Raw genomic sequence first — 13,452 nt, forward strand, 5'->3', positions numbered from 1 at the left:
TGTGTGTATGGATATATGATTACTGCTACATTAGCAACACAATGACACCTGACCATGGTGCTGTATCTGGGACCGCAGCTCCACCCTGTTCACCGTGTCAGGTACTGTAGTAAAGGGATCATGATCTATCACTGTACATGATGCAGGTACGGAGAGGTCGGCATGGCCCTCCTCTTTGACTCGGAGCGCTGTTCCGAGTTCAACTTTAAAATGGACTTTAAAATGAACATCTATGTGAATTCCAATTCTTAAGATTGCCAGGTTCAATTTCTTTGGGTTGCCAATGTAGGAACTGCAATGGTGAAGACCATGTATGTCATGGACAAGGGAAGAGGAAAGCATTCTATTGGTGATTAATCACAACAAATTCTCTTCGTCTTAGAACTGCTGTTCACGGAGCACGCACATGTTCGCATGCTGCATGTCTTGCATGACATTTTTTACATTCCCATGAAAAACGTCTGGATCCCCACTATGGAGCTTGAGAACATTTTCCCAAGTCTTGATGACCTAATTGAGGCGCATGGTGAGTTAGTATTGTGCTCCTAATATAACGTCACTATATGTTCCTAACGTCTGGTCTTACGTGTCACCAATCTGACTTTGTAGCTTTGCTCTTGGACAACTTGAAGAAGTTGCGCTTGGAAAACAACTCCATCATCCAGGAGATTGGGAGCACGCTGCTGCATCGGGTGAGTGGGCCTTCCAGAAGTGCTTCAGGGGGAATCGGACTTACTCTTGTCTAATCTTATTCTTAGGCCTCTAGCACGTGGTCCATAAACTTAGTTTATGCTGCTGTTTGCAGGTGGCTGGTTCCCCTCAAAGAGGCTGTCAAGAATAAGAAAAGAAGGTTTGCTGTTTCCAGAAACAGCACTACTCTAGTTCATGGGCTGTGTGGGGTACTGCAGTTTGTCTCCATTCTAGTATATGGAACAGAACTGCAATACCAGACAGCCAATAGACAAAAGTTTTTCACTTTTTATGGGGAAAAACACTTTTTTTTTTCCTTTTTCCTACCCATCTACAATCCATTAGGACTACTTTTATGTAGAATGCATTTAGCTCAGTCCCTGTATTCTATACGTGCCTATCCATACAGAGCATGCTATTCGCTTGATGACACTTCTGCTTTGTAGAAGCTGCTTAGAAACTTTTCCCTTGGGAGCAGCAACCCTGAGCTTTTATAGACAGCAGTCAGCAATGTCTTGGGAGTATTTCCAGGCAACTGTTATTTGAGTCGCCTCTACACCAACATATCCAGGAATAAGATCAGTAGACGCACTGGGAAGACCAATTATATACTCATGCTGCTCTATATCTCTGCAGTTTCATGGTACGGAAGGGCTCTGGTTTCAGAAGATTTCCTCAAGGTTTTGCAGTCGCCAACCATTTGCTCTGGAGCAACTCAAGCAGAAGCAGAAAAAAGATCCTCGTTTTACACAGTTCATTCAGGTAATTTGTGTTCTACAATTACCAGCTTGGCTAGTTAAAGGGAATGTCTCAGGATAGCAGGGTCAGATGACGGAAATTCCTTGGCAATTGCTAGAACAAAGTACCATGACACTTCACCTCGTGTTAGCTCTGCTGCGCTTTCTCTGGAGGCTGCATGGCTGGTCCTTTATTGTCAATGACCAGCCGTGATGCTGCCGGCATCCGCAGAGCTTACAGGAGACAAAAGCGACACTACACATGCTGCGTTCGGCAAAACCGCGGCTGCGGTCGCGGCAGCCGCGGTTTCTGCCTGATTTACCGCAGCGGATTGGCCGTCCCGTGTGGACGAGATTTCTGAGAAATCTCGTCCACTTGGCTGGCTAATCCCGAGATTAGCGGCCGCATGCGGATTTGCCGCAGCAAAATTCCGCACGGAATTTCCGCGGCAAATCCGCTTTGTGTGAACTCAGCCTTAGGGTGCTTTCACACATCGCTGATTTGCTGCAGATTTTGGTGCAGTAGTTTTCATCCCTTCAGTTTGAACGGGTGAAATCTGCTGCAGATGTGCAACGAAATCCGCAGCAAATCGGCGTCGTGTGAGTGCAGCCTTAGACTAGAAATAGTGCCACCCTGTGGCCTGTGTCTGCTATTGCAGACTGACCTGCAATTTCAGACACAGCTCGCAGACAAGAGCGTTGCTTTTTTGGGGGGGTGGAGGAAGGCTTTTTCAGATCCTAGAAACCCCCTCCTTTAAATTTATGTTTTTTTTCCTTTTTATGACTCAATGTTACTCTTTAAAGGAAGCCGAAAGCAATCCACAATGCCGGCGTCTACAGTTGAAGGATATTATTCCATTTGAGATGCAGAGACTGACCAAGTACCCTCTTCTGCTGCAGAACATTGCTAACCTAACTGGTGAGGACACATTTTTCACTTACTTTATCACTGTTTTGCATGACTATACAAAATAATGCATTCTTTCTCATTGCACTTGAAGGACACCTGTCATATTACAGGCTGCTCCAAGACACTGGATGGTATTTCCTTACCTCGCTGCCAGTAGCTTGGCTATTATAGCCACCATTAAACAGAGATAAACAGTTGGAGCTCCGCAATGTTTACTGATCAAATGATGATCAATGTCTTGAACGTTCTCTTCCATTGACTTGATATTGTTAAATATTAACAGAGGAAGAAGAGGAGAAGCAGAGGGTACAGAAATCAGCTGAATGTTGCCGGGAGATCCTAAACCACGTGAACACTGAAGTGCGAGAGATGGAGAACAAAATGGTAAGAAACACCTGAGGGCCAGGGAAGTGGAGGAGGAGGATGTTTGGTCAATTTTGGACAGCCTTTCAATATCTCTAGATCTTGTAGATTGGACTAACCCAGTTATGGCTGACATACTGCGGTTTCCCGAAAGTAGCAGAAAAAGCGGAATCCCCAACAAAAGTGTGAAAGGACACTAACACCATCTACAGCAACTTTTTCATTCTCTGTTTTTAATTTATTTTGTCTTTGCTACCTTTGCAGAAACTGATTGATTACCAAAGACGTCTTGATATGTCTAACTTGAAACAGTGCAATGATCCGCTGTTCATTGAGTTCAAGGTAACGACTGTAGTTTCTGAATTTCTCATTGTGGTCGTTGCAATGCTGGGTCACTTGACACATTATTGGACTGGGATTCCTAAGACCCCCCTTAAAAGTGATGATTCTGAGGCCCCTTCTCCATCCTTACAGACCATGTGCATGTCCCACTTTAATCTTATTAGATTTGTTGTGCTCATCTAATCACTCCTATACACCAGTTAACCCCATATATGCCACAGTCCTTCCTGACTGCAGCATCTCAACATTTTCAAAGAAAAAAAGGGGGGAAATGCAAAGGGGAGAAAAAACACATTCATAGCGGCCCTTACTATAAAATATTATCGTATTTATCCAGTATGGATCTTTCTTCTCCAAAATGAGAATAAACAGTAATCAAAAAGTCGTATAGACCTCAGAATGGTACCCTTAAAAACTAGAAGTCATCCTGTAAAAAGAAGCCTCGTGCAGGTCTGTCGATGGAAAAATAAAAATGCTTTGGTCTTAGAATGTGGTGACACACACAAGTTTTTGTTGTTTTTTAAAAAAAAAGTTTTTATATTGTGCAAAAGTAGTAAAAGGTAATAAAACCCCAATAAGTTGATGTTATAATTGTAATGACCTGTAAAATAAAGTTATGGGGGATTCTGAAAACCGGGCAATTTCCCTAATGTTTCCACTTATCACCATTGTTTCAGACAATCATCTAAATCGTCAAACGATTCCGTATCTTTATTTACCGACCTGTCCCACCCTTGCTGGCCAGCCAGGATCAGTACAAAAACTACAGCCACCCCCACCCCCCACAATGCCCGATTGCCAGTTACTGACGAGTGCCCATTCACAACTGTACAACCTATCATCATTACAGAATGTTAAGGTGCTGAGCATGCTGGACCAGTAAACGGCAGAGCCGTCAGGACGTAACCATTAGATACCAATGAAGAACTAAAAAAGGGGGAGACCACATGTAGAGCAAGATCTCTGCAGCTTTGTAAAACAACCTTTAACATTATACTGCAAAATGACAGGTTATCGCCTTATGAAACATATAGTTTTTACTTTGAATCACCAGAATACCCCTTTAACATTTTTACCACATGTAAACCCCATAAAAATAAATCACAATGGTCAAACGGTTTTTTTGTTTGTTTGTTTTTTTTCATTGCCCCTAAACAAAAAATTAACAAGAGTAATTAAATACATTACATGTCCCCAAAATTGGTTCCAATAATACTAGAACTTGTCCAACAAAATACAAGGTGTCCTACAGCTAAATTTACGAAAAAATACAAACAATATCAACGGTGGAACACAGAAGGGAAAATGATTTATGGTTTGGACAAGCAGAGATGGCCACACAACTTCTTTGACTACTTTGTGCATATTGTGTACTAGTTTCGTAAGGGTAATCCTCACTCCTTAAGAAGAGCACCTAGGAGGTGAGTGTGAAGACTTAGAAGACCATGCATGCTCCTCTGGGAAATATATGCAAATAAGGAGGATGGAACAATACCTCTGCAGCGCCACCTATTGGATGGCAGCATTCCTGCAAATCAAATCATTGTCTGACCCTTTTTACACTTCTATACAACAATGATTTGAAGGAATGCTGCCATCCAATAGGTGGCGCTGCAGAAATATTGTTCCATCTTCCTTAGTTGCGTATGTTACCCAGAGGAGCATGACTCGTCTTTTAAGTCTCCTCACTCACCACCTAGGTGCTCTCCTTAAGGTGATGTTACCCCTTCTGATCCACATCATAGGCCTCTCACGAGCCAAGCCAGAAACCTACTGCACACTTATGAGGGTCAAAAACCCCGAAACGGCTGTCTGTGTATGGATTCTCACTTTTTATTTTCAATTCCCAATCATTGTTGCATAGACCTGTTTAAAGGATCGGACATTGATTTGCAGGAATGCTGCCATCCAATAGGTGGCGCTGCAGAGGTATAGTTCCATCTTCATTATGTGCACTACTATGTATCATTAGTCTAATACACTACATGCAGCTTAGATTGATCAGTGTTGCCCATGTGAGCAGCACTGGCCAGGCAGAGCAGCATGCAGTGTCTTAGACTACCAGTCTACAGTATCCTAATACAATGAGAATAAGTTGGTCAGAAAAGCTGTGTGGCCATCTTTGCTTGTCCCAGAGGGTTGCTTTGGGCCAAAATTAGTAATGTAACTAGGGGTTTATAAAGTTATTAGAGTTATTTTTTTATTGTAATTTTTTTGCTCCCGCCGCAAACTATATGTGATATCTTTATCTAGTCTGCTAGGGGTGGGCTTATCTTCTGGCTAGTTACATCACAGGGGCACCTCCTTTTCCCGGCACTATGAGTGACTTCAACAGTTCTCTCCCCCAGCTGTGTCATTGACCATGGTTGAGGCTTCCTTAACCTGGCACTCACAACACCTTGTCTCTTCTGTCCCAGCCGCACCAATGGCAGGTAGTCAATGCTTGCGCCCAGGACCCTATGGAGCTCAGGCACTTCAGTGGAGAGAACATGGATCACTCCATCCATGATGTTACATAGCAATGGGCAAATAAGCATGGCTTCGGCATTTGGGTAAAAAGACCTCCAAAATATAAAATAAAAGATAACTACCGGTAGTGTAGCTCCCCCGCCCCTACCAATCGGCGGCTCTCCTTCCCTGTGATAGAGCAGACCCAGCTGGCAGCTGTGTGATAAGGATGTGCATTCCTTATCACACAGCTGCTGGCTGGGTTCGAATTTCGAAAAGTTAGGTCTATAAGATACGCTGCCTTTCCTCCAAATATTTACCCACCAAATATTTTTATATGATAAATAAGTTCAAAATCTACAGTAGAAAAAAGTGACATTCCAGTTTTTATGTGACTATTAGGTGGTTGAGGGGTGGTCCTCTTTAGAGAACCCCAGGTTAAATAACTGATTTAGACATGTTGAGAGAATGAAGGAAGATCCTTCATTTGAGACCTCCCTCAATTAGCTAGACTTTAATAGTCATAAATTACTATAATATAGCGGCAACATATTCTGCTGCTCTTTATAAATCAGGGGCCCATGTACAGACAAGGTCAGATATTGCAATCCGTATAAAGCCAATAACTAATTTTCACAGTAGGCCTGAGGGTCCTGCTTGCTAGTGCTTGCATTCATGCTACTTGTTTTTTTCCTAAACTTCTCTAAGGAAATGCTGGTTTATGTTTTCCAGAATATTGACATTACAAAGAAAAACCTCATATATGAAGGAGCCCTCACATGGAGAGTTAGTAAAGACAAGTCTGTTGGTGAGAGTTGTATATTTTCCTTTAGCTCCTCCTACTGGTGGATGGTCCTTGGTCTTGTCTAGGATAAACATCTAATGGGCTCCCGTTTCTTTTCTGCTCCTTGTTCTACAGATGTTCATGTTCTTCTCTTGGATGACATCTTGATGTTGTTCCAAAAACAGGATGAACGTTTAGTTTTGAAGTGCCAAAGTCGGACAATCACTCCAGCTCCAGATGGCAAACTCATGCTGAGTCCAATCATAAAGCTGAACACAGCAATGGCCCGTGAGGTGGCTACCGGTCAGTACCTCCAGATTCACTGCTAGGGTTCAGGGAGTATTAGCCCCTTTGGGCACATCTTGATTCACGGAACTATAAACAAATGGACAATGGTTGGGAGAGCGTCTTGTCCTACAGCCGTAAAATCCACATGTGTTCCATGTGGATTTGTCATGGGCCTTGCTGCGGATTTCTTCTGCATTGCAAATGATGAGAATCCGCAGCATAAATTGATAGGGTTCCCCAAAATTAAGCGGACAATATAATGTTTTGCTGCTGACAACCCCAGTGATCAGTAGCCGGATACAGTGATAAGCTTCTGGGGAACATGGCAGCAAGTGTTCTTTTTTCCCTGCAGCTCCTCCGCAGGGAGAATCAAGCATTACATGATGGCCATTCGAATCAGAATCCTGCATCTCATATGTGTCCTCATATAACATATCATCTCTTGCAGATAACAAAGCCTTCTTTGTCATATTCAAATGGGAGGACAGAGCACAGATCTATGAACTGGTGGCACCTACCACGTCTGAGAAAAAAACGTAAGTACAAAGAAATCGGGTAGCATATAATGTATATCGATCTGCAGGGATAATATATTGACTAGTAGGGCAGCTGATTTCAACAACTATACATATTCTTTAATAGGGAATGCATATTAAATCTGAGATTAAAAAAAAATGTGCATTTGCTCTGCAGATAAGCCGTGGCTTTTGGGCTTTATCTGGCATTGCTTCTTAGTCTTAGGCTGGCTTCAAGCGGGCTATAAAATCGTGTGAAATTTGTGCATTGTGGGACACACAAATATGAACCTGCTCTTTTGAATGGGTTCATACACCTGAGCGATCTTTACCCGCGTGGTACTGCGATGTGATGCGGGAAACAAATCGCAGCATGTTCTATCTGGCTGTGAGATCTCGCATCGCAGCACCCTTTGTTTTCAATGGGGTTGGCATCATAATCGTGGGCCCCATTGAAAGCAAAGGGAGAAACTCCACGATCCTCTTGTGTTACTGTGACAGGCAAACTAGAGGATCTCTGCATGCCCGAAGTAATGCAAGGCTGCTTTGCCATGAAAATATCTTGCATCCATCGTGATCTCACATAGATGGTGAGTGTGATATGGGGGCGGGATTCACGCTGGCCCATGTGAAGTTGGCCTCATTCACTTGCATGAAGCTAAGTTGCCATACCAGAAACGGCTCATGCGCATGGCTTGTAGCTGAGTTAGGACTCTTTAAATCCCCTTTACAGTATTCTTTAATGATAGCCCATGCTGTACTTTATAATCAAAACTAGCTGGAGTGCTAGTGTTAACCCATTAAGGACCATGCACGGTAAATATACCGCGCCTGGTCCTGGGCTCAAAACCCTGCCGATAGTAAAATTACGGCGGGGCTTTAAGCCTCCTGCTCTGCAATCAATAAGAGGCAGGACGGGTTATCAGCTGTTATCAGAGGAGAAGGCAGGAGGGTTTTTTAACCCTCTCTGCCTTCTGCTTCCCCAAGTATGCAGTGCTCAATGAGTGCTGTGTACTCAAAAGTGAAAGTAAAAGTGTAACTTTCACTACAAGAGTCGGGGGTCATGTGACCTCCGGGATTCCATGCTACAGCAGAGCTGGAGGGTCATACCAAACCCTGACCAGCTCTGCCAGTAACTAATGTCACTACAGTGGTTGTTTTCCCATGTAACTGGGGCTTCTATGGATACCCCAGCTACAGCGGGAAAGTGTCAAATAAAAAAAAGTGAATGTCCCCCAGAGGTCTTATGGATAGTAAAAAACATAATTCCATACATCAGCAAAACAAAATTACAGAATAAAACAACAATATATACATAAGAAAGAGAATAACACAAAGCCGACACCAACCAAAACCCCCGCCGTATGCGCCCTGTAAACCAAAACCATACATACTATATATCAAAACGTTCGAAACAAATAGAGGAACCCTTTCCTGTACTTTATTTTAGCATAAATATACTAAATTAATTTTAAAAAAAACTATAAATGTTAAAAAAAATCATTTTCTTTTTTAGCATTTTACCCCAAATAAAACTAAAAAACAGGAAAAAGTCAGTGAAAAAGATATTTAAAAAAGCACAGTAAAAATAATTTTGGTAGCTAAAGGAAACAAAATACTGCAGTAAAACCGCGACATGGGTAAAATCCCTAAAAAGTGTCTGGTCCTTAAAGGGGTTGTTTCGCGAAAGCAAGTGGGGTTCAGCACTTCTGTATGGCCATATTAATGCACTTTGTAATATACATCGTGCATTAAATATGAGCCATACAGAAGTTATTCACTTACCTTCCCTGCGCTGGCGTCCCCGTCTCCATGGCTCCGTCTAATTTCAGCGTCTAATCGCCCGATTAGACGCGCTTGCACAGAAGGGTCTTCTGCCTTCGGCTCGGTTCGGCGGCAGCAGCGGCGTTCTGGCTCCGCCCCCTTCTACGCGTCATCGCGTAGCTCCGCTCCATCACATGCGCCGATTCCAGCCTCCTGATTGGCCGGAATGGCACATGTCACGGGGCGGAGCTACGCGATGACGCGTAGAAGGGGGCGGAGCCAGAATGCCGCTGCTGCCGAGCCGAAGGCAGAAGACCCTTCTGCGCAAGCGCGTCTAATCGGGCGATTAGACGCTGAAGTTAGACGGAGCCATGGAGACGGGGACGCCAGCGCAGGGAAGGTAAGTGAATAACTTCTGTATGTCTCATATTTAATGCACGATGTATATTACAAAGTGCATTAATATGGCCATACAGAAGTGTATAACCCCACTTGCTTTCGCGAGACAACCCCTTTAAGGTACAAAACAGCCTGGTCCTTAGGGGGTTAAGTTGGAAAAGTCGCCGATCACAGTTGCTGTATTCTACTTCTGATCTAGCACTGTTCTTATAAAAGTAACAAAACTTTTTGTGTCCTTACAGATGGTTTTCCCTAATCAGTCAAAATACCGGTCGCCTGGAATCCTCTGCTTCTTCCAAAGCTAGGCGATCATACAATAGTCCACCCATGCTTCCACAGAGCCCAACCTAGTAAGTAGATGACATTTCAACAACCTCTATCCATACGCTGCTATTTGTAGTATCAGATGCCTGTACCATATAAAGGAGTCTGTGCTCTACATTGTATGAGCTGTTTTAGAGAATTACCTGTTTGCATATCATATTATTGGTCTTTCTGGTGGCTACCCTTCTATTTATTCTTGCCTTGCACTTTCCTTTCAGGGCTGGTTTTATGATATACAGTATGTGGCATCTTCTATTGACATCCCACATATGCTGCAGTGTCATATAGTCTGCAAATAACTGTACCTAATCAAGTGTCGCGCAGGGTAGGGGCAAAATAACAGCACTATACATTTGCCAAATACCACTTGAATATACTGTATGGTTGTCAAAGTAAATAGTGTCATACAGTGCTCAAAAAATACCAACATACAATGACCAAAAACCATCTCCATACATTAGGTAATCTAATAACATTACTGCTGTACAATTAATATTTGTTGTAGTAAGAAACCTTGGGTGCCAGGCCATCAGTGGAGACCAGGGATTGTCGACGCACCCTTTGCGGTCACCCAAGGTGCTTGCCTCTAGGGATAACCCTGGTCCTAGCAACTTTGGTTTTGAGTTGTACCGTGCATCCTCTAATAAACAGTATGATGTACATAGTCACTCATCGGAATCCATTAGACTCCTGGTGTCTTTTGGACATTATAATCTGAATCACCTCTCATTTTAACTATTTGTTCTTTTTATAGCTATAATGACCAATTACTGGGCAGTTCTGAAAATGGAGGTTCCATGAAAGAGTCTGTAGCGAAGGATGGTAAGTACTGCAGGCCAAACACATCCGTACTAATATTAACGCAAAAGTAACTCTGTCTGTCTGTTACTTTTTCATGGCTAAACCGCTGAAGCGGTTTTGATGAAATTAGCAGGGAGATAGCTTCCATCTTGAGGAAGGACATAGGCTACATTTTATCCCGATGATTTATAGAGTTCTCTAGGGAGCGCGACCAGACAGATTTCTTTGATGATGCCAAGTGCCATTCTGCGAGGGGGAGTGGTTGCACATCATAAGCTAAGCCTACACAAATGGTCAGACACGTAAGGGAAAACGTCGTTGCCACACGTATGCGATTATTAAGTGTGGTGGAGCAGAGGGGAAGGTGGTGCACATCATAAGCTATGCCTATACAAGCGGGCAGACGTGCAGGTATACCCGCTGTTGCCTGGGATTAAAACTTGGAACGAAAGACACTTTATCATGGATTGAGATTTTAAAGAAAATCTGTGTTGGCCATACCAACCAATCACATATCCTAGCAAAAGATGGCAAGACCAAAAACCTAGTGTACAGAACTGTGCTGACATAACAGATTGCAGTGATATAACTTTCACTATTTCAACTTGTTTCATTTCAATATACAGCAAACACAGATTAGGTAAAAAAAAAAATATACAAATTCCACGCGGACAAAGTCGTGGGTAACAAGCTAGTACAAGACAGATAGAAGCTGTGTCAGATACACCAAGTAGCCCATGCAGTGTGATGATCATCTTGCATCTTACTAGACATGTTAAAGGGGTATTCCCATCTCTACTTGTCCTAGCCAAGATGGGAAGCTACTGCTTTGGTTACCGGCCGCCCAGCGGAAGCCTATGGAGACAACCATGCGATTCAGCACAGCGTTTTCCGTTGCTTTCATTGAAGTGAACGGGAGCTGCGGAAGAGCGCTACACTGCTCTCTTAACTTGGGGGGTTATGGGAACGGTGTAGCACACTGTGCCCCGCTGTTTCCATTGCTGTCATTCACTTCGACGAGAGCAACGGAAACAACACTGTGTTGAAGTGCATGGCTGTTATGGGCAGGTGGTCAGAAACCGCAAACTGGGTTTTCTCATGTCTGCCATGAAAAGCCGAGATGGAAATACCCCTTTAAACACTTTTCTCTACTTGTGCTACTTCTTGGCTGGTTTACTTTCCACTAATATTTTGTTAAAAATAATTGAGCACACCACTGGTTAGTCCGGTGCGTTTTACTACTACTTAGCCATGCTCCTTACTAGATGTTTTTCAAATCCTAAAAAGTGTCTAAAACCCATAATTCAGGTGCATTTTGCTTAGTAAATCTCCCCTGCACTTGACTTGGACCCCCTCAACCACTAGGCCCTTTGCAGCTGCCGCATACTACACGTTTCCTATGTGCTACATGTCACCTAGAACATCTCCATTTCCCTCACTGCCCTTCTCTTAACAGAAAAGGAGGAATCTCTTGAAGATGTGGGCTTAGGAAGTGAAGAGCATTCTGGAGAACAATCAACAGAACATCTTCTTGACCATGGTTTTCAGGCCTACAAGCTGAACCAATACACAAGCACAGGAGGAAATGTGGCCAGCGAAGCTCTAGAAGAAGGTAAGGGGAGCAGGGAAACCTAACAGAATGTTGAACTTTTGCTTTCTTGTCCCGATATTGTATTACACTCTGTATTATTTTTCAGAGCTGGATTCACAATTTTGCTGGTTGTTATTGGAAACAGTCAGCAAGCTTGTTGTTAGACTCTCCGCTAACTGCTTAGCTGAGCATCTGTATTGCAGAGGACTACTACTTTTTTCTACCTCAGATTACTATATAGTGTGTGGTGTAAAGAATACACCTCCTAAGAGTGTAAATGACCAGGGAAACTGTTCTGTACAGCTGCTGAGCATGCAGGGAATGCTGGGCCATTTCAGCTCTGAAGCTTGTAGTGTTGTCAATGAAGCTCTGCGCTATAATACAAGATGTAACTGAGGATTAGTACAGGATAAGTAATGTGCATACACAGTGACCCCACCAGCGGAATAGTGAATGCAGCTCTGGAGTATAATATAAGATGTAACTCAGGATCAGTACAGGATAATTAATGTATGTACACAGTGACTCCACCAGCAGAATATTGAGTGCTGCTCTGGAGTATAATACAGGATATAACTCAGGATCAGTACAGAATAAGTAATGCATATACACAGTGACTTCACCAGCAGAATAGTGGGTGTAGCTCTGGAGTATAATACAGGATGCAACTTTGGATCAGTACAGGATACTCAATGTAATGTATCTGCATACTGACTTAGCTTTACATTTAGATGCCTAATATGTAGAAACTGAAAAGTCTGTTCAGAGGTGGGCATACCCTAAGAGTGGAATGGATTTTGATATTTCTCCTTATCTCTTTTGATAGTGTCGGTGTTGAAGAGGCTACTTGTACGTAATATCCGTCTAAGTCTGGACGCTGACTCTCTCGCGACCCTCGATAGCTGGTCTGACAATCCCCATGATGATGCTGGAGTGCTCCAACCTGCACAAGATGAGAAGGCCACTAACGGTGGTCAAGAAGAAGATGCTGCCGCAGAATCTGACAGGGAGGCCAAAGAACAGGGTAAAAATGGTGAGGCTATAACCTGGGTACAGAAGGGACAGTATGGCAGAGAGTAGAGCACCATCGCTTGTCTACATTGTAACCATGCATTACCAATTTCCACCTATCTGTTTGGGTTTGTTTGGTGCTTTGGTTCACATCTAATTTTTGTGGTCAATGCGCTTTGCGATTCATTTAGTACCCTATATGGTAATTTAGACCCTCGGCCTAATCTGTTCTGTTGCTTGTGTCCTGAAGGTCGTGATTTAGGTCCAAGAGATGTTGGGGAGTCTCTATGTGCTCCAATTGTATTGTCCCAAGAACAATCGGAGGAAGTTCGAAGACACATCCTTCTCCTGGAACAGCGAGTCCAGCAGCTCAAGGTAAGACAAGATGATGATGATTGCTATGGCATTATTTTTTCTTTTGATGTTTTTTTTATCATTATTACTGTAAAATTCCTTTAATCAGGCATCTGATAGTCTAGAAATTT

General features: G+C 43.1%; 1 protein-coding gene across 7 annotated transcripts in view; it reads left to right on the top strand.

Annotated features, from left to right (window-relative positions):
- The window catches only part of ARHGEF1 (Rho guanine nucleotide exchange factor 1), a 94,220-nt gene that overhangs the window by 75,682 nt on the left and 5,086 nt on the right, over window positions 1-13,452 (top strand). For 6 of the 7 annotated variants that reach the window (XM_066607114.1, XM_066607116.1, XM_066607118.1 and 3 more), the window contains 14 exons: window positions 383-526; window positions 610-692; window positions 1,327-1,452; window positions 2,232-2,346; window positions 2,621-2,721; window positions 2,965-3,042; window positions 6,223-6,298; window positions 6,410-6,577; window positions 7,011-7,098; window positions 9,483-9,590; window positions 10,319-10,386; window positions 11,822-11,977; window positions 12,783-12,989; window positions 13,218-13,342. In XM_066607114.1, coding sequence (XP_066463211.1) covers window positions 383-526; window positions 610-692; window positions 1,327-1,452; window positions 2,232-2,346; window positions 2,621-2,721; window positions 2,965-3,042; window positions 6,223-6,298; window positions 6,410-6,577; window positions 7,011-7,098; window positions 9,483-9,590; window positions 10,319-10,386; window positions 11,822-11,977; window positions 12,783-12,989; window positions 13,218-13,342 — 1,643 coding nt within the window. The remainder of the gene's footprint in view (window positions 1-382; window positions 527-609; window positions 693-1,326; window positions 1,453-2,231; window positions 2,347-2,620; window positions 2,722-2,964; window positions 3,043-6,222; window positions 6,299-6,409; window positions 6,578-7,010; window positions 7,099-9,482; window positions 9,591-10,318; window positions 10,387-11,821; window positions 11,978-12,782; window positions 12,990-13,217; window positions 13,343-13,452) is intronic. The other variant, XM_066607115.1, reaches the window with a different exon arrangement.

This window comes from Eleutherodactylus coqui, chromosome 6 (genome assembly GCF_035609145.1).
Source record: "Eleutherodactylus coqui strain aEleCoq1 chromosome 6, aEleCoq1.hap1, whole genome shotgun sequence".
NCBI lineage: Eukaryota > Metazoa > Chordata > Amphibia > Anura > Eleutherodactylidae > Eleutherodactylus > Eleutherodactylus coqui.